The sequence below is a fragment of the Triturus cristatus genome, chromosome 9 (genome assembly GCF_964204655.1).
Source record: "Triturus cristatus chromosome 9, aTriCri1.1, whole genome shotgun sequence".
NCBI lineage: Eukaryota > Metazoa > Chordata > Amphibia > Caudata > Salamandridae > Triturus > Triturus cristatus.
The window spans coordinates 699,622,417-699,647,816 of NC_140592.1; the positions used below are offsets into that span (position 1 = coordinate 699,622,417).

A 25,400-nucleotide genomic window follows, 5' to 3' on the forward strand; every position below is an offset into this window, starting at 1 on the left:
CATAATGAGCCCTGTCATATCTGGCCAGCAGTGCCAGAGTGTTTGAAATACCCCATATGTTGACGGCCAGGGATGCTGTGCGTTTGCCTGAAGCATCTAGCAGTTTTGATTCCTTGTCAGATTGTGGTGCATCGCCTGACGCTTGTGAGTTTGCCCTTTTACGTGCCGTAGAGACCACTAAGGAATCTAGTGGCACTGGTTCTCTAATCTAAGAGGGATCTGAGGGAGCAGATTTGTACTTCTTTTCTATACGTGGGTTAAGGACACTGGCTCTAACTGGGTCTTTAAAAACTTCTGCCGCATGCTTTACTACCCCTTTGAGCATGGGCAGTATGGAGGTGGACCTCTGTGTAGTATCGAATGTGTCTAGGAGGAAATCTTCCTCCACAGGGTCATTATGCATGTCCACCCCATGATAATGTGCTGCTCTTTGCAGAAGATGGTTAAACCCTAGTGAATCTTCAGGTGGAGATGGTCTAGAACGGTAAATATCGTCTTGTGGACGTTGGGGATATCTGGTATATGGTAATCGTCTCATGGATCTGGAGATCCTGTAGGGGTGGGGTCTTGTGGCACATCCCCTGTATCATAATATAGGTCCCCATGATCATCATCGTCTGGAGACAGAGTAGGAGAACGATGAGGTGGGGGTGGAGAGGGTGGAGGAGGTGGAGGTGGGGAAGGAGGAGGAGGTGGAGGAGGAGGGGAAGGTATTTTGAATTGAGAGGTAGCAGAGTCCTTCCTCTTTGGAGGTGGAGGCGTAGCAGGCTTCTCCAAATGTCTCTTCTTAGTAGAGAGCGTCAAATGTCCCGTTTTTTGGATCCTTGGTAAGAGTTTTTTGCAAGGGGTCCGGTGTAAATAACTCTGGTGAGGTAATTTGGTCCGTCGGCGCCGAAGGCGTCGGGCCGATGATTTTCTAGGTTTTTCCGTGCCGGTTTGATGTTTAGAACCCGGCTTGGGACCCTCCGGTCTCTTGGTCGGCGCCGAGATGTGCTTTGGCTTGGAAGTGTCGGTGCCGGTGGCCTTGTGTGGTTTGGTCGGTACCGAAGATGGCGTCGGTGCCGAAGGGCTGGGTTTCGACCCCGAGGTTTTCGGTGCGGAGCACGGTGTCGAGGTGGAGGCCGTCTTCTTTTTCGGTGCCGAAGTGTGTTTCTCGGCAGCGCTGGCAGGTTGGATCGAGCCCGAGCCGCCGGAAGGCTTACTTGGCTTCTTCACCGGGCCCGAAGGTGGGGTGTGTGAAGCAGTGTCTCTGGTCTTGCGTTGGCCCGGAAGCGAAGGCGTGACCGAAGCCTTTTTGGGTGTCGGCGTGGGTGTGGGAGGGGGTAGATTGGTACTCACGACCCTCTGCGCCGGGGTGATGTCCTCCACATCTGACTCGTCGGCCTTGGAAGCGCTGACGAGGTCCTCTTCGGTACGATGATGTTCCGGATCGTCGATGTCGTCTCCGAAGATGTCGACTGGAATGGACGTCGAAGAGTGTGCCATGTTCCTTCTGGCTCTTCGATCCCGAATAGTCTTTTTGGATCGGAAAGACTTACAGGCCGGACAGTCTCGAGCCTCGTGTTCCGGGGAGAGGCAAAGGTTGCATACCTCATGAAGATCGGTGTGGGGAAATTTGGACCCACATTGAGGGCACTTTTTAAATGGAGTTCTTTCCATGAGCCGGGACCAGAGCCTGGGTAGGACCGAAGGCCGCCGTCGACGACTGGAACCGAAGGTTTGTGTCGATGAGAAGGCGCGTTGATTGAAGAGATCGTGATCGAAACAATACAGCGATTAGGGTGAGGATTGCGCGTCGATCGTCGAACTGGAAGCTGTTCGGAACCGGAGCGCGAAGATCACATCCGAGCCCGATGGCGGAAAAAAACAGTCTGAGGATGGAGCCGAAGTCCATGCGCAATACGATCCAAAGGAGGAGTCACCGACCTTGTGACTTCCAAAGACTTTCCAAGAAGAAAAACAAACTGCAAACATCCGGGCCCAACACCAGATGGCGATCTATGCAAAAGTGTGTAATCTGCAGCTCATATGCCTCGAACATTGAGTTTAGCAAACCGCACCTTTTTCTCTGGCAAGGCTCGCCAAACTCTGCAGAGTACATAAGGGAGTAGCAGCTCTGCAAGGGAAGTAGCAAATTGATGAAAGTAAGCACACATGCAGTACCAGTTTCACATAACTTTAGTAAAACCAACTTCTGGAAAGCAGTTTCTTGTCCGCACCAGCAGATGACAGTATCTGCAACGTTGAAACAGGAGAAAGCCGGGGTGGAAGGGTAACTCTTCGTAACACTGCTCGATGAGACCCAAGCAAAAAAGTTATGAGCACAAAAGTAGAGTAGAAATGCAGAATAGTGGCCGTGGTAGGTACTTGAAGGAACCATGAAGGGGTGTAAAAAACGATGTTCATGAAATGGCAAAAAGGCTGCAGAAAAGAGATTTGGGTGGGGTGGTTAAATATACACAGTATCCTCCCTCGCCAAGACAACAATGCCCTCTAAGGCTTCTTCATTAGGCCAGGGCAGAGTTCACAGAGTTCCGCATACCAAAAAACTCTGCAGCGCTACACAGAGTTCTGCAAGCAGCGGAGTGCGTTTAGTCATGCCGTTCATGTTGAGTTTTTGTCCCGTGCTGTAAAATCAGCACGAATGACACCATGAACAGCGCAAGAGGAAGCTGCTTCTTTTCTTGCCACTTGAGAAGATTTTCTACCCTAGCGGCAGCTTTCTCAACGTGAACGGAAGGTATCAATCTCAACGCGAGCTGTCACGACCGCCTGCTTTGAGAAATCAGACTGCCCATGTTAAAAAATCTCACCGGAAGGTGGATTTTCCCTGCTAGTTAACTGATGTAGCTAGGAAAAATCACTACTCCGCGCATGCTCCGTGGAGCGCGTAGTGCAGAAAACTCTGTAAACTCCTTCAACGGAGCAGCGTTCCCTGCCCAAGCCTATTCTTCATGCACATAGGGCCGTATGAAGATGCTGTTTCTGGCAGTATCTGGGCACTACTATTTAGAATTTTGAGCGCTTCTCAGAGTTAATGCAAGTCTTGATAACCACTGAACTCAGAAACAAAGGGCCATATTTGCCTTTTTATGTTTCTAACCTTTGCTGTCACAAACATATACATTAACTTGAAGAATGTATGAACTAAAGACGACAAAAAGAAGAGCATACCCAGCTTCAGCCCCGGAGCAGCACAGAAAGTGGCATCATGATGCACCCCATAGAGTCCAGGAAGCCTAAACACTTTGCAACGCATACACTAAGAGAAATGAATGCTTCCCAAACCCAAAATGGGCAAGAACGTCTTACCTAAACGGAGCTGCTGTGGGGATGGAGTGGACCTTGGGTTGGCAGTGAAGGAACTCTGAAATTCTCCCGACACATCCTGTCCAAAAGAGACCATAGTTACACACAGTAAGAAAGAGCAATAAGAAGGAAGAAAGAAAAAAAAGACTCTGAATGTGATTTCTGAAGGAAGCTAAATAGTATGGTTAGAAATTATAAGAACATATTGGATGATAGATTAGCAGCTGTCAATAACGGGTTGTTTTGCACCTAGGGGTCCCAATTAACATTAAATGGACAGCAAGATAAATGTTCCAATTGTCTACAATGTCACCCAGAACCGAGGTGAAAAACACTCAGGTCATTACCAGCTACCCATTTCCATGTTATGCACGTGCCCCATCGATTTCCACTGTATAGCTGGTCCTATGAATGAGCTCCTCAGGGGAAGAGAACTCAAAGGAAAGCCATGCTCAACATGGCCTCAGCTCCTCCAGCACCCTCCATCTTACCATAGTTTCTAAAAAGCATTAGCTTGATGTCCTGCCACCTTCTCACACCTTTTTCGAAAACACATTCCCACAGCACAATCCAGATTTTTTTTTTCAAATCTAAATTCCAGGTGTCCTACTACCCTCAAAATGCCCCACCACCACCACCCAAGTAACAATAGACTCACTCATCTAAAAATACATTTGAAAAAACTTACTTGACGTTCTGTCACCCTTGCAACCACTCTCTTAAATTGTTTTTTAAAATACACCCATTCCCAAAATGTAAAGGACAATGCCTAGGCCCAGATTTACGACCCTGTCATAACACAGCACAGCAACCAAAGTTGCTAAGCTGCGTTGCTTGACAGGGAGAGAGCAGGAACGCACCCTATCTACAGAGGTATGGCAATATCCTGCTCTCTCCTCTGCGCTGTACAGAATCATGCTGCCTGGCTCCAAGCACACACCTTTGCACCAAAGTTCAAAGGTGTCTTTGTGAATCTAGCACAGGCTTTGTGCGGTAAACATCCTTTTGTATGAGGTCATTACACCGCGTACCATTACTACGCATGCGTTATAACGCATGCGCTGTAATAACACGTAGCCTTTACTTCGCATGTTATTACTTCGCATGCGCTGTCACAACGCATGCGTAGTAATGTGTGCATGGATGACGGGAGTAGAGGAGGCAGCAAAGACTAATTGCAGTGAGGAGGAGGCAGGAATGGCGGCGTGGTGGAAGGAGAACAGGTGACAACAGCATCGAATGAGGGTCTCCGAGCACCCACCAAGGAGAGAGGTAAGAGGGATTGTTTAATTTTGTTGTGTGTGTGTTTGAGGAGTAGTGTTTTCACTTTAAGGGTTGCGGTGTTTGTGTAGTGTAGGGTAGTGTCAGAGGGGTCGTGCAGGGTAGTGTTTAAGTGTAGGGAGCGGATTGGGGGTAGGGGCAGGGTCGTGCTTGGGGTTTTGTTTTAGGGTTTAGGGTAGTGTAGTAGTGCTTGTGTAGTGTAGGGTAGTGTTTTAGGGTAGTGCCAGGGGGTCGTGTAGGGAAGTGTTTGAGTGTAGGGGCAGGACTGGGAGTAAGGGCAGGGTCATGCTTATGGTAGTGTTTTAGGGTTTAGAGTAGTGTTGTAGTGTTTGTGTAGTGTAGGGTAGTGTTTTAGAGTAATGTCGGGGGGTTGTGCAGGGTAGTGTTTCAGTGTAGGGAATGGACTGGGGGTAGGGCATGGTCGTGCTGGTAGTAGTGTTTTAGGATTAAGGGTAGTGTAGTAGTGTTTGCGTAGTGTAGGGTAGTGTTTTAGGGTTTACGGTAGTGTCAGGGGGTTGTGCAGGGTAGTGTTTAAGTGAAGAGGACGGACTGGGAGTAGGGGTAGGGTCGTGATGGGGGTAGTGTTTTAGGGTTTAGGGTAGTGTTGTAGAGTTTGTGTAGTGTAGGGTACTGTTGTAGGGTTTAGGGTAGTGTCGGGGGTCCTGCAGGGTAGTGTTTGGGAGTAGGGACCGGACTGGGGCACAGCGCAGGGTCATGCTGGGAGTAGTGTTTAGAGTTATGGGTAGTATTAGTGTAGTGTAGGTTACTGTTTTAGTAGTTAGTATAGTGTCGGGGTTGGGATGGGTAGTAAATGAGTGTAGGGACCGGAGTGGGAGAATGCGTATGTTCGTGCAGGGGGTAGTGATTTGGGGTTTAGGGTAGTGTAGTGGTGTTTCAGTAGTGTAGTATAAAAAAGGGGTTAAATGTCATTTTTTAATATGACACCTTATTCCGCATACCATTTTTATTACTAGGCAAGTTTTTACTTCGTATACATGAACACTTTCAATGTAATGGTAAACAAACTAAACACTTGCCTAGTAACGGTTATTGCTGAGTAATAACCACGTAGTAATGGCATGGGAAGCAATGGCAAGCGTAATAACGTGTCCTATTCACTTTGTGCCCTTCCAGTATAAAATACTATGCTTAGATCGACTTTAACATTTTTCCTACTTTGTATGTGTGCTGCACAGTGCAGCACACACGCAAAGGTGGAAAACGTAAGAGAATAAAAGATTTCTCCGTTTAGATGCCTACTATTTTCAGGTGGCGTTCATATTTAGCACAAAACCCTATTGTTAGTAGATAGGGTTTTGCCTCAAAACCCATGGGTGGTTACACAGAAACACCCATGTACCACCCATGGAACATCACCTTCAAGAAGACTAACGCAAAGCAGCGCTGCGCGCTGGTTTGTGCTACTTTTTCTTAAAAACCAATGCAAATACTAATTTACGTTGGTTTGTGAACCCTAAAGAGAATTTTGCGTCAGGTCTGCGTTTTAAAAGTAACGCAACCTCAAAATAAAACCTTTGTAAATCTGGACCCTAGTCTCCTGCCATCCTACCACACCCACCGCTGTAAAAAACAATCTCTACACACTATACCAAAATGTAAAATAAAACTGATACCTGGTCTCCTAAAATACAACCCCACCACCCTCTGGGCCTTCCTTCTCTCTTCAGAGCAGAAGCAACGTGCTCTGCGGTAAACAGAGCAGAGGGGTGGCATCCCAAGGACATGCTCTTTATGTTTAAAACGTTTTTATTGAAACAAAACAAACATGGGGGAGGGGGATAGGAGGTTAGGGTACATTTAATACAATCAAAGAAAAAGGTGCAACTCAAGAGGGTTGGCGATGGATAGCTCGATGGGCCAGGGGAAAAGCACAGTAAATGAAAGGCTAGAAATGCAAACTGTGGAATCCCTGCGTGCATATCCAACACCCCAAATCTGAGCAATGAAAGCCAGCAGCAACTCGACAAAGCACAATCCACCCCCCCCCCATCCCAGTAAAGAAAGGAAGGAAGAAAAAACAATACCCCACCCCCCCCGTCCTATGGTCCCGCGTCAGATTAGTCCTCACCAAGAAGCCCCGCACCCCCCCCCCCCCCGGAGGCCCCTGTTTCACATGTGATCTAGTCCGCCGGGATCACCGGCGGCGTCAGCCTGAGAAGCCTAAGATACCTCGGACAGGTAAGCTCCCGGAATTCGGTGGACAGCAGCGCTAGAAAGGGTTGCCACAGCTCTTCAAATTGGTCTATTTCCCCCGCCACCGTGAGCGACAGCTTCTCCATTCCCAGCACATGCCAAAGCCTATGCAACCAACCCGTGATGGAGGGGACAGTGTTGGTGCGCCAGTGGATAAGGATGTTCTGGACCGCAGACCCCAGCGCAATCGCGATCTGCCTGCCCCTGCGGGACTTCAGTGGGTACATTAGGTCATTGGGGAGGCCCAACAGGACATACGCCGGGAAGCGCGGCAGCTCTATCCCAAAGTGCTTATCCACCTCATCCAAAACTTCCTTCCAGTAAGCGGTCAGCACGGGGCAATCCCAAAGAATGTGTGAGAGGGTACCCTCCTGCCCGCAGCCCCGCCAGCACCCCTTGTCAGTGTGTTTATGCATTTCATACAGTCGCTCCGGGGTGTAATACCAATAAGTGGACACCTTAGTGAAGGTCTCCGTAAGGCCCGTGTGATATGCAGAGTGCCGCGCCCGATACGCAATTTTGTCCCATTCCTTGTGGCTGAGTGTCCTACCCAATTCCCTGTGCCAGCGCTCCCTCCCCGGATTGTAATAGTGAAACGGCGGGGGTTGTAGGTACTTGTACAGATCGGTAATTAGCTTAGCGTCGGAGGTCCGGGTAGCCAGCCACCTCTCATACGGTGTAATTTGACGAGCAGCGGCGTCACGCACCTGGGGCTGGAGGGCCCAATGCCGAACCTGCATGTAGCGCAATCTGTCCAGCTCCGTCAGGCCGAACTCCTGGCGGAGTTGCTGAAACGGAATCACTCCCTCCGGGCCATAGATCTGGAAGAGCGCCCTGCAGCCCGCCTGCACCCAATGGGAGAAAACTCCCGGCTCCATCCCTGGGGAGAAGTCCGGGTTGCCCGCTATGGGTGTGAACAGCGAAGGGAAGGTGGTGAGGCCCCGAGCCTCACAGACTGCGTCCCACACCCGCAGGGGGACCCGCGTAATAAAAGAAGCGTAAAGGTTAGGGGGGCGGTGCGCGCGGCGCAAGAATGGAACCTCTTGTAAAGTGCGGCCCGCCACTGCCTGGTCTTGAAAGAGCCAGTGTTTGTCGGACTCCCACCTGCTCCACTCCACCAAATATCGCAGCTGTGCCGCCTGAAAGTACTTACGGAGGTCTGGAATACCGAGGCCCCCCGCCTCCGGAGCAAGCGTGGAGAGGACCCTCTTCATTCGTGGCTTGCGGCCCTGCCAGACAAAGCGGGAGATGTCAGCCTGCATTTGTCGTATCCAGCCCACCGGGGGCTGGAGAGGGAGGGCCCGGAAAAGATACAGTATCTGGGGCAACACCGTCATCTTAACCGCCGCGATTCGCCCCAACCAGGACAGTAGGCCTTTGCTCCAGCGACCAAGCTCCTCCTTGATCTTCCTGCTGAGGAAGGCATAGTTAGCCGTAACCATCTCCGGTAATGTGGGCGCCAGCAGAATCCCCAGGTATGGCACCGTGGAGGAGGACCACTGCATGGGGAAGAGTCGCTGAAGGTCCCTCCTGGTGTCCGCAGCCAGGGACACGTCTAACGCCACCGACTTGCTCATATTCATTTTGAAGCCGGCCACACAGGCAAAGGCGTATAGTTCCTGGAGGCAAGCAGGCAGCGACCTCCTAGGGTCGTCCAAGGTCAGCAGGACATCGTCCGCGTAGAGACTGACAGTGTGGACATACTGGCCCATCCGGACCCCAACCGCATCCGGGTTATCGCGAATCCTCTGAGCAAACGGCTCCATGTAGAGGGCGAACAAGAGCGGCGAGAGGGGGCAGCCCTGCCTCGTGCCGCGTTCGATGGCAAATCCACCGGAGCTGCATCCGTTGACCCGCACCGACGCTGAAGGATGCTTATAACAGTTGAATACCATGGTGCGGAACTTATCCCCGATTCCCAATTTCTTGAGAACCAGCTCGAGATACGGCCAGTGAACTCTGTCGAAGGCCTTCTCCGCGTCGACGGACAGCAACATCCGCTCCCCCGGGATCCGCGAGGCCTTCTCCAGAACATGCACCACCCGCTTGGTATTGTCAACCGTCTGTCTGCCAGGTACAAAGCCAGCCTGGTCCGCCTCCACCAATCCGGGGAGGTGTGGACCCAGCCTGGACGCTAGAATCCCTGTATACAACTTGAGGTCGACATTTAAGAGCGAGATGGGTCGATACGAACCGCAGAGGGCCCGGTCCTTCCCAGGTTTCGGAATTACCGCGACCGTCGCCCTCAGGAGATCCGGTGGGATGGCTCCCGGTTCGGAAAAGGAATTAAATAGCCGAGTAAGGACAGGGGCCACAGCCGTGCAAAAAGTCTTATAAAACAAAGACGTGTACCCGTCCGGGCCCGGGGCCTTACCATGCTTCAGCCGCGCGATAGCGGAAATCACCTCCTCAACATGGATATCCCGCTCCAGGTGGTCCGCCTGAGCCGGATCCAGCACCGGAAGGGTCACCGACTCCAAATAGCCTTCGGCGTCCCGTGGCGAGGAGGGCTCCTCCGCATACAGCGCCTCGTAGAAGCCGCGGAAAGATTCCGCTACCGCTGCGTCCCCGGAGACTACCACCCCGTCCGTGCCCACCAGTTCCCTCACGACGCCACGCTGCTGCGTGACCCGGAGCCGGTGTGCTAGAAGCTTGCCACATTTGTCCCCCCCAGTGTAGAAGGCGTGTTTCAAGCGCAAGGCGGCATACTCCGCCCTATCAAGATCCAATGCCGACAGGAGCTTCCTCGCAGCCTTCAACTGCCTCCACACCCTTAGCGCCCCCGTGCGGCGGTGGACCTGCTCAAGGTCCCGGACCTGAACGGACAGCTCGTCCCTCTTCCGTTGCCGCTCCCTATTTTCGGCTGCGGAGATAGAGATAAATTCCCCCCGGAGGACTGCCTTCAATGCCGCCCACTGTGTCGCCTGTGAAGTGTCGGTGTTGCTATTGTGAGTTAGGTAGTCCTGTATGACCTCCCCAATACGCTGCACTACAGACTTTTTGTGTAAAAGGGTATCCCGGAGGCGCCCCACCCCCCGAGAGGGGGAGGCCGCCGGCCACTGGAAAACGCTGGTGACTGGTGAATGGTCAGACAAGGTCAGGACCCCGATGTCCGCCGCCGTGGCAGCGGCATGCATCGGTCCACTCACCAGAAGGTAGTCCAGCCGTGAGTAGGTTCGATGTGCGTGTGAAAAGTAAGAGTAGTCCCTATCCGTGGGGTGCATGGAGCGCCAAAGGTCGTGTAAGTCCATTTCCGCAATCCGGGCCTTCACAGCCTGGGACAGTTCCCCCGTCTGCGGGAAGCGCTGCGCCGATCTGTCCATCACAGAATCGAAGACAATATTAAGGTCTCCCCCCAAAATGACGTGGCGGTCGGGGGAAGCAGTGACATCCACCAACACGGAGTCTAGGAAACGCTCTTGGTGGTCGTTTGGGCTATAAACGGAGCCGACCGTAAACGCTATGCCCCCTAAGCGCATGCGATACGCAAGAAGCCTCCCCTTCTGTTCAGCACACTTATACAAAACCTCCCCCCTAAAAGAGCTCGCTAGAAGAATGGCTACCCCCGCCGTCTTGTTCGCTGCCGAGGAGAAGAACTGGGTAGGGAACTTAGCAGAGCGCAGCCTATGGCAATCCCGGGACAATAAGTGGGTCTCCTGTAAAAGGCAAATGTCCGCCTGCGTCCCCTCCAGCAAAGATAAGATCGCTCTGCGCTTCACGGGGTTATTCAGACCCTGAACATTAAGGGTCACTACCTTTAGGGCCGACATTCCTCTCGGGGATCGGGAGCGCCGTGCAATGGGCAGGGGATCAGCGGGTGGGGCGCGCGGGGCAGCCGCACAGGACAAGCCATAACATACCAAGCGTGGGCATGGACAACATCGGACGGGACCTCCCCAACCCCAGAACAACCCCTACACCCCCCCCAAAACACAACCCTGGCAACTAGCCAAACGCAAACTCAAACACCCCATTGTCCCAGTCAAGCCCCGAAACGGGCAAGTCCGTAGAAAAGAACGAAGTGGACGTCCAGCCACTCACCTCCAGCCGCTCCCCCCGACCCCCCCGCCCCGTACCCAGCATTTAAAGAAGCTAAAGGCATCTCCCCCCGGAGTGAGTATTAGGCCGTCAAGGCCACGCCGGTGGAGCCGGCCGAGTCCCTGGCCGCCGCCCTCAAAGCGTCGGCCATGTCCGCCCTGATGGTAGGGGAATCAGGACGCCCTGCGCTGGCCGCTGATCGTCGCCTCGCCGACCTCCGCCGGCTCCGTCTCTCCGAGGCCCTCCACGACGGTGTAGCTCCTTCCTCCTCCGCCGCCGTAAGCCCCAAGACTCCACAAATGTCCTGCAAGGAGCGTAGCTGGTGTAGCACCCCGTTCCATCGGAAGATCAGGCGGAAGGGATGTCCCCAAGAGTACGGCATCTCGTGTTCGCGCAAAAAGTCAGTGGCAATCCTGAAGGACCTGCGTTTCTGCAGCGTGATGGCGGAGAGGTCCTGGTAAAGCGCCACCGGCCGTTCCCGGAAAGTCAGGGGCTGTTTCCTGCGGGCCTCAGTCATGATGCGTACCTTCAGCGGGAAATCGGGCAGGAAGGCCAGAATGTCCGGTGGGGGTGCCGATGATTGGCGCTGCCGGCCAACCCTATGTGCCCTATCAATGCTAATGGGGAAGTCCGCAGCTTCCCCCAGGATCTCTCGGAAAAGGTCCCGCAGGTAGCTCCCCAGATCGGACCCCTCGTCTGCGGTCGGCACACCACGCACTCGAATGTTGTTCCTCCGTGATCTGTTCTCAAGGTCCTCAGAGTGGGCCTGGAGCTCAACACACTGCTCCCGGAGGCGGAGAACGTCCTGTTGAAGATGGACTATCTCCTCCTCCCGGCGTTGGGCCTCCGTCTCCACCGTTTCAACGCGCTCGCCAAGGCCCTCCACTTCCCTGCGCACTTCCCGGACCTCGCTGGCCACCTCCCGCTTCAGTGTCTGGAAGTCCTCCCTGAGGGAGCTAAACAGTTCCTCCATAAAGGTCCTCGTGACGGGTGGCTCCCCCCTAGTCACGTCCGCCGAGGCCTGGGAGGTCCCCGGCGAAGGCTGTGTTCTATCCCGCAGTTGCTGGGCCCTGCCAAGCATGTCCGGCAGGGTGCGGTCCCCCTTCTTCGAGCCTCCTCTTCCAGACATCGCAAGCACTACGGTCGGGCACTGGTCCAGCCGCCCCAGGGATGCCCAGCTGCTGGCAAGCACTCGACGTGGGTGTCCCCCCGCAAGCAGGGTCGCTGCGTCACAGGTGACAAAATGGCGGTCCAGCCCGGTCACCGCCAGCCGCGGGTGCCCATCCGTGACAGGAATGGAAGCTACAGTGGGGGGCTCCTCATCAGCACATCCCCCAAAAAGTCAGCCTGGCAGCAGCGGCGGTCCCAGACATCCGCCAGCAAGGGCTCCGGCGAAGGCCAACACCACTGATCCCACGGGGACAAGATGGCGGCAGGGCGAGGCAGGGCAGAGCGACCAGGCCCGGCGACACCACCGGGGCCCCCAAAACGCACAGCAATCAAATAGGTTCCACCGCCGATTTCAGTCTGTCACACGCAGGGGCCCAGATGGTCCGACCCCAACAGAGAGTCCGCCGTACTTCGGCCAAGGGACAGGGGCCTACACAGTGCGAAGTGTCGCCGACACAGGTCTGAGTGCCAAAGCACCCGTCCTACGTCTTCCGCACCGTCGGGTTCCCTCCCGCAGGGCTCCTTCACCCTCCGTCGAGCGACGGGCCAGATTCCCTCCAGATCGCCACTTTCAGCACCAGGCCCAGCCGAGGCGCCCGGACAGCACTCCGATGCGCTCCGCCTCTCAGGCCCTCCTTCGCTCCTCGAGCTCGATCGGACTTTTTGGGGGCTTCCCCCGAGGCGATCAGAACCAAAACGGCAACAACGTGCGCACCAGGTGCTCCGCCACGCTCTTCTTCCACGCTGAGCCTCAGCGGGGGGAGAAAAGCATAAGAAAAGGGCTCAAGCTTGGCCGGGCCGGAGGAGCTACGGGAGGAAGCGTCCGCTCACCCCGCCATCTTGGCCACGCCCCCCCAGGACATGCTCTTTGACAGTGCATTAGGATAGCCTGAAATACGCTGGACTGTGGTAATTGAAATTCTCAGCTTCTGTTGAACTGTGGAGACACGAGAGAGGCAGGAGAAGACTTGCAAGATTGAAGACCATCACCCGCCTTTATACCACTTTGCCACAGTCTCTGGAGACTAAGGGGGAATCAAGTTCTTCCCCTTTAAGCATAGACCCAGAGGAAAAACACCTTCTTTATTTCACTGTTACTACATCATAGTAGTGAATAAACAGATTTGGAATCTGTAGTCATGCAAATGGCTCTCCATAAAAGCCATCAGGGCCAGAATGGCCATAGCGGGCACCGGGCGTCCTTCTGGTGGACCGGAAGTGTGGGGGCCAGTTTTGGACCAGTGGAGGCCAGCTGTGCAGCAGGGCTGCAATATCGGCCCCCTGTAACAAAAGCGGGAGCGGTACAGCAGGAGCGGTACTTCTCAGCAGCAGCAACCCCCCCACCCTGCTACCGGGGCTTGTCGAGCTGATTGTCAGGGCTGGTTCCTTTATAAATAATGCAGCTGGTTGTGAACATGGTTCATGCCTGCAATGGGAGCCAATAGAGTTCCATCAAGATAGGGGTGATATTGGCTCTTAATGATGGTCACTTGGGAAAGAGGTTTTGTTAAAAAAACTCTCTGAACAACTGTTAAATAAATGTAATTTTAAGTGTGTTTAAACACCATTTGCTTCTTTCTAGCTAGCAGAACCAAGTCTTTTTTATACAAGGACCTACTTTAGAATATTTACATTTGATATCCAGGTACAACTGACAAAGGAGAAATTCTATTCCACAAGAGCAACATTTTAATTAAAAAGAATTTGGAATTAACCTGACAAAGAAACAGGGATTACTAAAATTGTAAGCCTCTGGTACACCGGCAGTGATACTATGGGACACTGATTGGAATTACTGATTAGGCTGGGTTGCCGGTAGTAAAACAGAAAAGGCTGTTCCTATTTGTAATGCCTATACAGGAGTAACGCGTAACAGCCCTTGTCGCAAAGCCCTGGCAACAAGCTTATAATAAGACTAATGAACAAGTTACTTACCTTCGGTAATGATATATCTGTAAGAGACATAGATTAGTTATGGATTTCTCACCTTAGAATTACTCCCAGGCATCAGACTGGATCCGGAGAATTTTTCCTCAGCAGTACCTGCGCGTCGATAGGTGGCGTCGGTCGACTCCGGGCACGTCGTTGGCGTCGTCGTCGCAGGAATGACGTTGCGGTATCTACTTAGACGCCGCCCTCGCATGCTGACATCAGTTCTTTACACGACATTCCACGCCAGAAGAGCAGAGCCATGAAAGACACTGACCACTGGTGCATGAAAACTAGGACCCTGAAAGGGAGTCCCTTACTCTAGAAGTCAGTCCGCAGAACGGGGAGGATGGGTGGGCGGTGAGGAATCCAAAACTAATCTATGTCAATTACAGATATATTGTCACCGAAGGTAAGTAACTTGTTCATCTGAAAGAGACAATTAGTTATGGATTCCTCACCTCAGAGTAGATACCCCAGCATTACCAACCCCGGTGGTGGGTCTGCAAACCAAGTTCTCACCAGAAAGTCCTGGAGAACCGAACGGGCCGAAGAAGCCGTCTCTCCAGACTTGGCTGTCCAGGCAGTGGTGTTTGGTAAACGTGTGCAGTGAAGCCCACATAGCTGCCTGGCAGATGTCATGAAGGGGGACTCCACGTCCCAAAGCAGTAGTAGCTGCCATTGCCCTGGTGGAATGGGCACGCAACCCCACTGGAGGTTCCTTTTTCGCCAAGGAATAGCAGATTTTTATACATAGAACAACCCATCGAGAGAAGGTCCATTTTTGTACGGCCCGACCTTTCTTGGCACACACGTAGCCAACAAAGAGTTGGTCATCCACCCGGAATTGTCTTGTGCGATCCAGATAGAAGAAAAGGGCATGTTTTCGATCCAGACGATGGAGCCGCTCTTCCTCTTTAGAAGGATGCAGAGGCGGAAAGAAGGTGGGCAAAGTGATGATCTGTCCTATGTGGAAAGGGTTAACCACTTTGGGTTGGAAAGAAGGCCTAGTGCGAAGGACAACCTTGTCCGGATGAGCAGCCAAGAAAGGAGGTTAAGAAGAAAGGGCTTGAAGCTCACTAACCCTGCGAGCAGAGGTGATGGCAACCAAGAAGGCAGTTTTCAAAGTTAAAAGTCTGAGAGCACAATTATGTAGCGGCTCAAAGGGAGCGCACAGTCAGAACCAAGTACAAGTCCCACTGAGGCATTACGAAAGGAATAGGAGGGAAGAGATGAGTAATGCCCTTAAGGAATCTATTTACAATAGGGGACTTTAAAAGAGAAGGCTGATCAGGAAGCCTAAGACTGGCAGAAATGGCTGTGAGAAGCCCTTTAGAGTGCCCAGAACAGAGCCCTGCTGGGCCAAAGAAAGGAGGAACAAGCAAACCTCAGATAGAGGGGCAAAAAGGGGATCCAGAGCCTTTGCTGTGCACCACACCACAAATTTGCTCCATCTCCAGGCGTATACCGTTTTAGTGGAGGGATGCCTGACTGCCAAAATAACATTACAGACTTCGGGAGGAAGGTCGAAAGCCATCAACTGCCGCCTCTCAATCTACACGCAAGGAGGTGGAGGTTGGACAGGTTCGGGTGGAGGATCGTACCCTACTGCTGCGACAGAAGATCCTCCCAAAGAGGCAGTCTGACCAGAGGATCCATGGCCATGTGTAACAGCTCGGGATACCAGACTCTTCGTGCCCAATCCGGAGCCACAAGAATGACTTGGGCCCGGTTGTGCTTGATCTTCTTCAGCACTCTGGGCAGAAGTGGTATAGGCGTATAGAAGACCGCAACTCCACTCACAACGAAAAGCGTCGCCTAGCGAGTGCCGCCTTGGTTATTCCAATGAGCAGAACTGCTGACATTGCGCGTTCTCTTCGGTGGCGAATAGATCTAACCAAGGCTCTCCCCACTGCTGAAGGAGACCTTGCGCCATCTCCGAGTGAAGATGCCATTCTCGATCCATCATGCACCTGCGGCTGAGTTCATCCGCTCTGGCGTTCTGAGAACCTGCCAGGTGTTGAACCACCAGGGCTATGCCCTGATGTTCCAGCCATGTCCAAAGGTGGAGAGCCTCTTGACACAGGGTCCGCGACACCACCCGGCCCTATTTGAGGCAGTACCACATGGCGGTAGTGTTGTCCGTGAACACCTGCACTACTGTTTCCCTGACGGAGGGAAGGAATGCCTTCAGAGAGGGAGTCAGGTGTGACTTTGGCATGTTGATAGTGAACCCCAGTGAGTGCAGGAGGTTCACCGTAGTCTGGAGGTGGGAGACAACTGCCTGGGGAGAGCCCGCCTTCAACAGCCAGTCGTCGAGACAGGGGAAGACTGGAACCCCTGATCTGCGCAGATGAGCTGTGACGACCTCCATCACTTTTGTGAACACCCGAGGGGCGCTGGTAAGGCCAAAAGGGAGCACTGTAAACTGAAACTGCTCGTGGCCTACCATGAACCGCAGGGAGCGCCGGTGGTCCGGCAGGGCGGGAATGTGAAAATAAGTGCCCTACAAGTCCAACGCTACCATCTAGTCTCCTGGGTCGAGAGTAGACAGGACCTGAGCCAGTGTCAACATCTTGAACTTCTCCTTTCGGAGGAAGCGGTTGATGTTCCTGAGATCCAAGATAGGACGCAGGCCCTTGTCCTTTTTGGGCACCAGAAAGTAGTGGGAATAACATCCACGACCTACTTCTGGGACAGGAACACGCTTGATGGCTCCCTTGGCCAAGAGAGTTGTAACTTACTGTTGGAGAAGGGCCAGGTGATCCTCCGACATGCGATGGAATTGAGGTGGCATGGATGGAGGGGTAGTCTCGAAGGGGAGGGAGTAGCCCCTTCAGACTATCTGCAAAACGCACCTGTCCGACGTGATGTTGAGCCAGTGGGGGAGGTGATGGCGAATCCTTCCATCCACTGCCGATTGATGGGCCTGAAAGGTCGGACTAGGAGAGTTTGGAGGCTGCTGCAGAGGGGGCACTGGTGGACTGGCCCGTCCGCTGGCCCCACGGCCGTGGGATCCACGTCCTTGGCTATGCAGAGGTTGGACAGCTTGTGCAGGCCTGTGGCTCTGGGCGGAACGTGGCGGGGCACCCCTTCCTAAGTCACAAAAGGGGCAAAAAGCAGACTGCGCCGGGTGGGAGGTGGAAGCAAGGCCCAAGGATCTGGCCATAGCCCTGGAATTCTTAAAGCGCTCGAGCTCGTTCTCTGCCTTGTCGCCAAAAAGGCGACGGCCATCAAAGGGCATGTCCAAAAGCATTGCTTGGACATCCACTGAAAAACCAGTGGACCTCAACCAGGCGTAGCGTCTCAGTGCTACTAATGTGGAATTTGTCCTGCCCAGTGAGTGAGCGGTGTCCAGCCCACACCGAATGGTAAACTTCGCTGCGTCTCTCCCTTCGGCAACAGCACGGGAGAGCACGGCCCTCCGGGCACAGATGCAGCCCATGCACAACCGTGTCCCACATTGAGTGGGAGTAATGGCCCAATAGGCATGTGGTGATCACCAAAAAATCAACAACGTAAGAGTGTATATAAATAGAAGTACAACCAGCCGGTTGGATTCTAAAATACAGTTCTGAGTGTAAGTGAGACAGAATCAATCTAATATTAAAATAAAACCCTCACTCACCAACATAGTTGGTGACATGCTTCATCATGGGGTTTTGCCAGTGGTGCCTTGTGCGCCTCTGGTGTGCTTCAACGCCTTTAGTATGGCGGAGCAGCTGTAATCAGATTGAAGGGGGGTGTGTGATAAACCAAAAGTGAATTTAAAAGTCACATGGCGTCAGCCAGAAAACTTTAATGATGGCGTCATGTGAACAAGATAAAAAAAGTGGTGGATATCAATTCCTGAGCTTTAAATTGGTCAGGTCAATCCTACTAATGATCAAGTGGTCAACATGTTTCAGCTTTTTGTTGTGTATTCACCAAGCTTTCATCAGGACCTAATCAAAAGAACAAACACCTTGGCGGTATAAGCGCGCTAAGGCTTATCCAAACCTCAGGTGTGATTGAACCGATACACTCACGGTTACATCAGGGGTCTTCTGTTAATTCGAGGACAACCTCGTCTGTCTGGAAAAGATGTATGTATATTAGAATCCACATACAAGTATTGAGTATACAGTGTATATCAAAAAGACAAGATCAAGTATCAAACAAACACTCATTCAGATTGTCCCTATGTTTTTACATGGCTCGTAATAAAACACGGGGCAGTCCAAACAGACAAAAACTCAGTGTCATTTCAATCATCCAGATATATCTGCAACCAATTAGGGGCAGAATAACATTTGAGCGATTCTCTCAAGAGTCTGGGTATGTAAAAGATTACTTATTGACTATGCGGTGATCTCTGTTAAGAATTTTTTGGCACGTGCAAATGTCGTTTGAAAGGGGCAATGCATAATCCCCAATACTGCGGCATAATTATGAAAGACGGAATTAAAACAACTGAAAAATTGTTAAAAATGAGGCTTACGTAAATGAAGACGAGGAAGTGCTCCTTGGGCAAACGAACGGGTGGCGGGACTACAAAACAACTGTAGTGGAGACAGACAAAGAGGTAAATGTCAGACTCCTATAGTCCGTTAACCCAATAAATTTCTAAGTTCCGTTTCGAAGGGAACTAAAAGATAGTTTTACAGCGGTACTCACATCATCCAAGTCCTCAGCCAGGCAAATTCACCTACATATGACCGCCGAGCCCGGAGTCAAGGTGAAGTGAAAGTATTCGCATTTAAATAGTAGCCATGGCGGGAAACCAGGAAGGATCTACCACTGCCGGTATGCGCACGCATCCGTGCTATGGACATGGAAAGCGGACTATCACGCTAGTCCTAGAGTGAGATGAAGGACTAAGTTCCAATTTGCCTTTGTTAAAAACTTTATCGACAACCTCGATTAAGCGCAAACAAAAACCCAAAGTTGGATTAAAAATGATCCGGAAATAATCAGACATGTTCCCAGCACCCCAGATCAATGTAGTCAGTAACGGCCCTTATCAGGCATGTACTAAATACCCTCTAGGTGACCAAAATAGTCGGGTGGTGAAATAAAATAAATCGGGACTATTCAGGCTTTGTTGGGAAATAGTACTAAGACAATACGATCCATACACCCAGGCACACATTAGTTTGTTCGTCTCAAAACAGATCCCCAAGGGATCATATCATTGAGTCCCCGGAGGTGTGTCGAAAGGCGATAAACCCATCGCTGTTCTTTCTCAAACAGTATGGAGGGTTTAGATTGCTCTATGATGGTCCAGTGTAGATCATCCGTGGTATGTTGGAATCGTAGGAAATGTTCCGTTAGTTTCGTTGTACTCTTTCTGCACCGAATGTTGCTTCGATGCTCCCCAATACGTAACTTGACCTTACGTGTCAATAAATGTGGTGATCACCGACCACAGCCCCAGGCTGTAGGAAGAAAACATCGTCTTCCCAAGGTGGTCTAGATTCTTGGATTCCTTATCAGGTGGTGCATTAGGAAATGTGCCTTTGGACGTGGAGGGTTGGACTACCAAGCTCTCAGGGGTAGGATGAAAAGAGAGGAAAATGGGGACACCCGGGAAGTGGCGTTGGGCAATCATCCTGTCCAGAGGAGCCCCTGTGTTGGTCTTGGACCAAGTGCCCAAAGCGATGTCCGAAAGGGCCTCGTTGAACGGCAGCAGGGGATCCGAGGAGGACGCTGCCGGTTGAAGCACCTCTGTCAGGAGGTTAGTCCTGACCGCCACCGTAGGAAGCTCGAGGTTTAGGGCCTCGGCTGCCCTATGCAACACCTCTGCGTAAGATGCACCCTCCTCTGTAGCCAAGGTCTGGGGAGGTGTACAGACTACTGGCCTCACCCAACTCCTCTCTCCAGTCCGGTTCCTCCAACTGGTCTGCAAGAGGGTCCACAGAACCCTCTCAGTCCTCCTCACCTTCTCCTGTGAGCCATTCAGAGTGGTAAGAAACATCAGGAGAGAACAGGAGTACAAATGTACCGGTCAGCGCCTGTCCCGACGTCGGGCAACGTCGGTTCGGCCCTGTGTTCTCATCAAGGGGGAGGCCGGAGTAGACGCCGGCTGGGGACACAACCGGCATCGGAGGTGGTGGGGGTGTTGTCACTGGATTCGGCGCCGGAGGAGATGTCACAAGGTCGACTGGTGCCGATCTGGATCCTTGGGGGCCCTGCGGCACCGGAGCCGAAGCTTCTGACATCGAAGGCCTTGAGCCTCCAACTGAGTCCAAGGCTGGCAGAGTTGGGCTGCCTGAAGATAGAATGTAAGGCTTTGTAAAAGCTTCGAAGCTGGGCAGGGGTTGCTCTGGGTCCCGGAAAGGAAGGGAAGGCCGGAGTCGACCCAACAGGCTTCGCGGGCGGAGCTGGATAACTCCCTTTGGCGTCCGGCGTCGCGTCAGCGGACGGACGGGGAGAACACGAAGAGCGATGATGCTTCTCTGCCTTCTTCTTGTGCTTCGACTTACCCGAAGACGAAGACTTTGATGACGAGTGGTGGTGGTGGCTCCAGACCGTTCCTGCAACCTCCCTCTCGACTGGGACCTCGAATGGCGCGGAGCGGACTGCCAGGCCTTGAGAGGCTTTCGAGACCACTCCCGCAAAGACATTGGATTCATGGTCCGGCAGCCGGAGCAGGACTTCGGGTCGTGGTTGCGCTCCAGGCACAAATGGCACACGAGGTGCGGGTCCGTGACCGACATCAATTTGTGACAGGAGTCACAAGCCTTGACCCGGGTCCGACGTGACATCCCTCCGTGCATGAGGAGTCGATCGACTCAAAAAAGGGTGTCGAAAAAATTGGATGCAAAAGGTGACTCGAGGTACCGCTCTCTCCAGATCTGCGCTTACGGGCGCGGAACAAGAAAGAACTGACATCAGTGCGCGAGGGCGGCATCTAAGTAGATACCACGACGCCAATGACGAACGCGGAGTCGACCGACGCCACCTATCGATGCGCAGAGGTACTGCTGAGGAAAAAATTCTCCGGATCCAGTCTGACGCCTGGGGGTAATTCTAAGGTGAGGAATCCATAACTAATTGTCTCTTTCAGATACGCCTCTTTAGCACCACATGTTTTATCACTCAAATAACAGCTATATTTAGGAAATTTAAAAAAAAATCTTCAAACATAAGCTTAAGAGTTCTGAAAACACACACATTTTCATCTGAAACACACGTTTTCAATTTTGGTAAACACATGTAAATTGAACCAAGCAAAAGCGTCTGACTTAGTAGGCTAGGCTGCATTACGACAACCAAAACGAACAACCTTAGTCGCGGGGCAACAAGCTGATGAATTATGCTCACCACCTCCAAGAGCAGATCAAAATAACTCAGGTTGTACTGCTCACACTCCAGGCATGAATGTGTAGGCTCTTGAGGATCAGATGCAAAAACTGTCCCTCCCACTGCAAGAGGAAGTCCACCCAGGATGGAATTAAAAGAGGAGAACAAATTGATAAGCGGAGCAAATCTGAATAACATGCCATCAGTGACAAGACCTGCACCATAAAGATCACCTGCAGACGGCCCTGATGCATCTTTCCTCAGAACACAAGGAATCAGAGGGATGCCCAGAAAGGTGTAGTGAAGCTGGAAGTTCCACCTCAGGTGGAACACATATTCCAGAAGCCCTCTTAATGGAAACTGGAGGCCGCAGAACAGAAGATAGTGTGCATTTTTATGAGTGGCAAACAGGTCTACTCAATGGGTACCACAAATGGCAAGGATGGACTGAACCACCTCTGGGTGGAGATGTCACTTGTGATGAGCAGAATGACATTGATGGAGAGCATCTGCTTCATGTTCAAGGAGCAAAACAGAAGGTCTACAATTAGCCAGACACCATGAGACTGTATCAAAGGCCACAGCTTCAGAGCCTCCAGACACAGGGATGCAAGTCTGCCTCACCCTGTCTGCTGCATATCACGCCCTGGTTGTGCTGCCTGTGAGGCCCTGAACTGACCATCTCCAAATTTATGACAGGAAAGCCTTGGGGAATGCAACTTGCCCGAAGGTCAAGCAGGTTATAGTGGGGCTACTGATCCATGACAGTCCACAGTCATCTGATATCCAAGGCCTCAAGATGACCGTCCCAGCTGAGGGAGGAGACGTCAGTCCACACCATGACCACTGCCAATAGATGGCTTCCCGCAAGTGATATATTCCATCATCATCCACTACTACAGGTCTTGTGCCGCCTACAGGGAGATCCGAATGTTTGTCTGTCATGAACCACCCAGTGCCAGCCCATTGAAAACAGCCCATTGAAAACAAAGGCACCACTGAAGAGCTCCTGTGTGCCACCCATTGTAAGGAACCAGCAAAATGCAAGAAGTGACCAGAGCAAGCAGGTGCAGAACTGTCAGGGCAGGAGGAAGAGCTCCCACCAAAAACATCAGGCTCATAGCTTAAACGTCCAGAAAATGCTGGGGAGGCATAAGTTATTAATAGGGATAATGCCCAGCCGAAGAAAGTAATTTGGATGCAGAGTGTCATAAGGCCTTCTAGGACCTGACGGTAGACCCCTGAAACACTCCGCTGTACTGAAAGCTCCTGGCTATAGTAAGCCCTTCATTCTACAGATTGAGTCCTCAGACGGACTTCAAGCAGTACCAGCTTGACTTGATGACAAGGGTGGTCAGCGTCCAGTGGTCTTTATTAGTCAGGCTGCCTCTAGGGAATAAAACTCAGCAGCCATTAAAAAAGAATAACTAGCAGTATTGTGGGTCGAGAGGAGGGTCCAACCTTACTTATTTGATACCATGTTTGTGGGCAGAACAGATCACAAGCCAATTTTGATATGTGACAATCTGAAGTTATTGAGTTGGACTGTCTCATTACAAGGCCTACACTTCATGGTGGAGTTCAACGCTGGAATGCATATGGCGAATGCAGATGGACGTTCCTGCCAGTTTTGCGACTTCAATGACAAGATTTCTCCAATAGTGGAGAAAAGTTTAAGGTAATCTCTCCATGGATGAGCATCTATTGGGCCAGGAATGTCCCCTGTATTGCGACCAGGCATGTAGCCATGCCCTTTTTGTAAATCTATTATCAGGCCTTTTTGTTGACCCTAGCATAATGCTAACCTAAGGAATTTGCAGTGAGATGTCGGCCTCGCCCCGCTAATGAGAAGTCCAGAACCTATTTGGTGACCTGCAGGGGAGCACCAAGTGGACCCTCATAGTGGGTATGGGACTATTGGTCATGTCTTGGGTAAATTACACAAAGCAGTGGTGGATTCATACTGTGCTTTTATGACTCAATAGTACGACCAGACTTTTTTCTGTGTGTCAAGGACAGGGTGGACGAATAACCCCATTTGAACCCCAGATTCTTGCACTGACATTTCGTGTATTTCTATAGTTCAACCCTAGCCAAAAGGCAGCAGAGTGCTGTATAGGGTGAAAGACAAGCATAAAGTCCGGTTGTAGGACTCTGTGTGTGATGAAAGCGCATACTGGGACCAATGGGATCCATTTTGGATAGCCTTGTACAGGATGAGAAGCCCAGCATGTTCCCAGTATGGAGAATGAACAGAGATAGAGAGTGACTGCAAGTGAGCTAAGACAAGAGTGACCATGTGTGAAAATGTCCCCTGGTCTCCCTGAGTGGTTTTTGTCGTGAACTGCACCAAGAATCCTAGAAGTGAAAGCATCATGTGTGACTGGCCTGCCATGGGACCGAAAGACTGCTGCCACTGCTGATGCCAAAATTGAGATTTCCCATCGATCCCAAGGTTTACAATCAGCCTTGTGTACAGCTGGCCTAGGGTGACCTCTACTGATGAAGATAAATGTCACTGTGTGCGCCGCCATGCTGACATCTTCCAGCTGTGAAGTTCTGAGTACATCTACCACCGCCCCTATGGATCAAGAGCATCTACCACTGGAGCAGGGCCACAGCACGCATCTATCCTGCCCCACCTGCACTGCAACAACAAGAAAGTATGTAAGCACGGGGCTTCCTGAGCTCTTAATCCCCATGCTACCTCCCTGAGAGGCCTTTGACTGCTCACCCTTGCTATCCTAAAAGTCAAGTGTGGAAAGGGGTGTACTTGGCCCAGTGTGCAGAGTTATAGATGGATGGACCAAAGGAGACGATTGGCAAACATCCTCAACCACCACATTGGGGACCCAGTAGCCCATCTGAACCATGGCCCCACTAAAGGGGTCTGACTGAGAAGGAGAGCTACTTCAACACTTGTGGATCCTGTCTAGCATCTGGAGGAGAATCACAAGGTGAGGAATCTGCAGGTAAAAGTAATCATCTGATGATGAAAAGTAGGGCTGTCCTTCACTAAAATTGGATTGCTCATGCAGAAAGTAAAGGGATGTGGCTTTTAGGGTTACACAACCATAATTTCTGGCAACTTTTTACTGCTGTATCCTAGTACCCTCTCAGCAGACAAAGGTACGGTAGATGAGACACGGTGCTCCTTCTAAGGAATTTATGCTTAATTGTCCAAACTGAATTGCAGCAAGTCAAAATAAGTGAGTGTGAAAAATTATCAGTTCATAGTGATGTGCAAAAAGAGTTCGATCAATGGCCTGCAAAATAACAACCTCACTGCCATCCTCCAGACTCTCTACTGGTTCCTCCTTCCAGCACACATCAAGATAAATCACTATTCACCATTTTCAAATGTATCCAAACCAACAAATGTGACCACCTACCTAACAGCCTTTCCCTCCTTGGCTGCATATGCACCGCCCAAAACAATTGGAAATCCCTAAGGCATGTAAAGAGGACAGGGAAGAGGTGTGGGGACGCGGCCAGGGCGACTGACGCTTGACGCTGGGGATCACGGTTCGATCCCTGGCTCCGGCGGCAGGGGTCTGCCCAGCACCATGCGAGTCTGGGCAGTAGCTCGCTTAATCTTCCCAACGGCCCCCAGCGCCGAGATACCCCTTCGGGGGTGATTCGTGCGCTATACAAGTACTGGATTTACATTTACATTTTTACAGAGAAAGCAAAGGGAATATCATTCTCCTTCTATGACCCCCAACCTCCTGAATGAACTTTATATGCAACTGAAACTGCTAACAACTGTTCTGACCTCAAGGAAATAGCTCATAATGATCCTACCTTCCCTTTTACTGCCACACCATGGAGAAACTCGCCACAGCATCCACACCATCTGATCTCTGGTCTTTGTGTACAAATGTTAAGGTTTCCGCATCCTCAAGAGCAATATATAAACATCCAACTGCATATCCATAACCCACATAGTTACCTTTGAGGAAATTATATTTTTGTGAAGTTACCAGTGAGAGAAGGACCACTTGTGACTCAGAAGTACTATGAAAGCCTTTTGACAACACACACAAGCAAGATACTGTAAGTCTTCTGAAGAATAAATAGTAAAATAGTGAAAGATTTTGAAGTATTGAGTGAAGTAAGTCCTAGGCTTTTGGGTGTCAGTGGAGAGAGTACTGTTGGCTAGAGCATGACAATGC

The 25,400-nt window shown here is 51.5% G+C and overlaps 1 protein-coding gene across 10 annotated transcripts in view; it reads right to left on the reverse strand.

Annotated features, from left to right (window-relative positions):
- EHBP1L1 (EH domain binding protein 1 like 1) overlaps nucleotides 1-25,400 on the reverse strand; it is a 262,674-nt gene that overhangs the window by 42,713 nt on the left and 194,561 nt on the right. For all 10 annotated transcript variants that reach the window (XM_085625832.1, XM_085625831.1, XM_085625828.1 and 7 more), the window contains one exon: nucleotides 3,313-3,388. In XM_085625832.1, coding sequence (XP_085481958.1) covers nucleotides 3,313-3,388 — 76 coding nt within the window. The remainder of the gene's footprint in view (nucleotides 1-3,312; nucleotides 3,389-25,400) is intronic.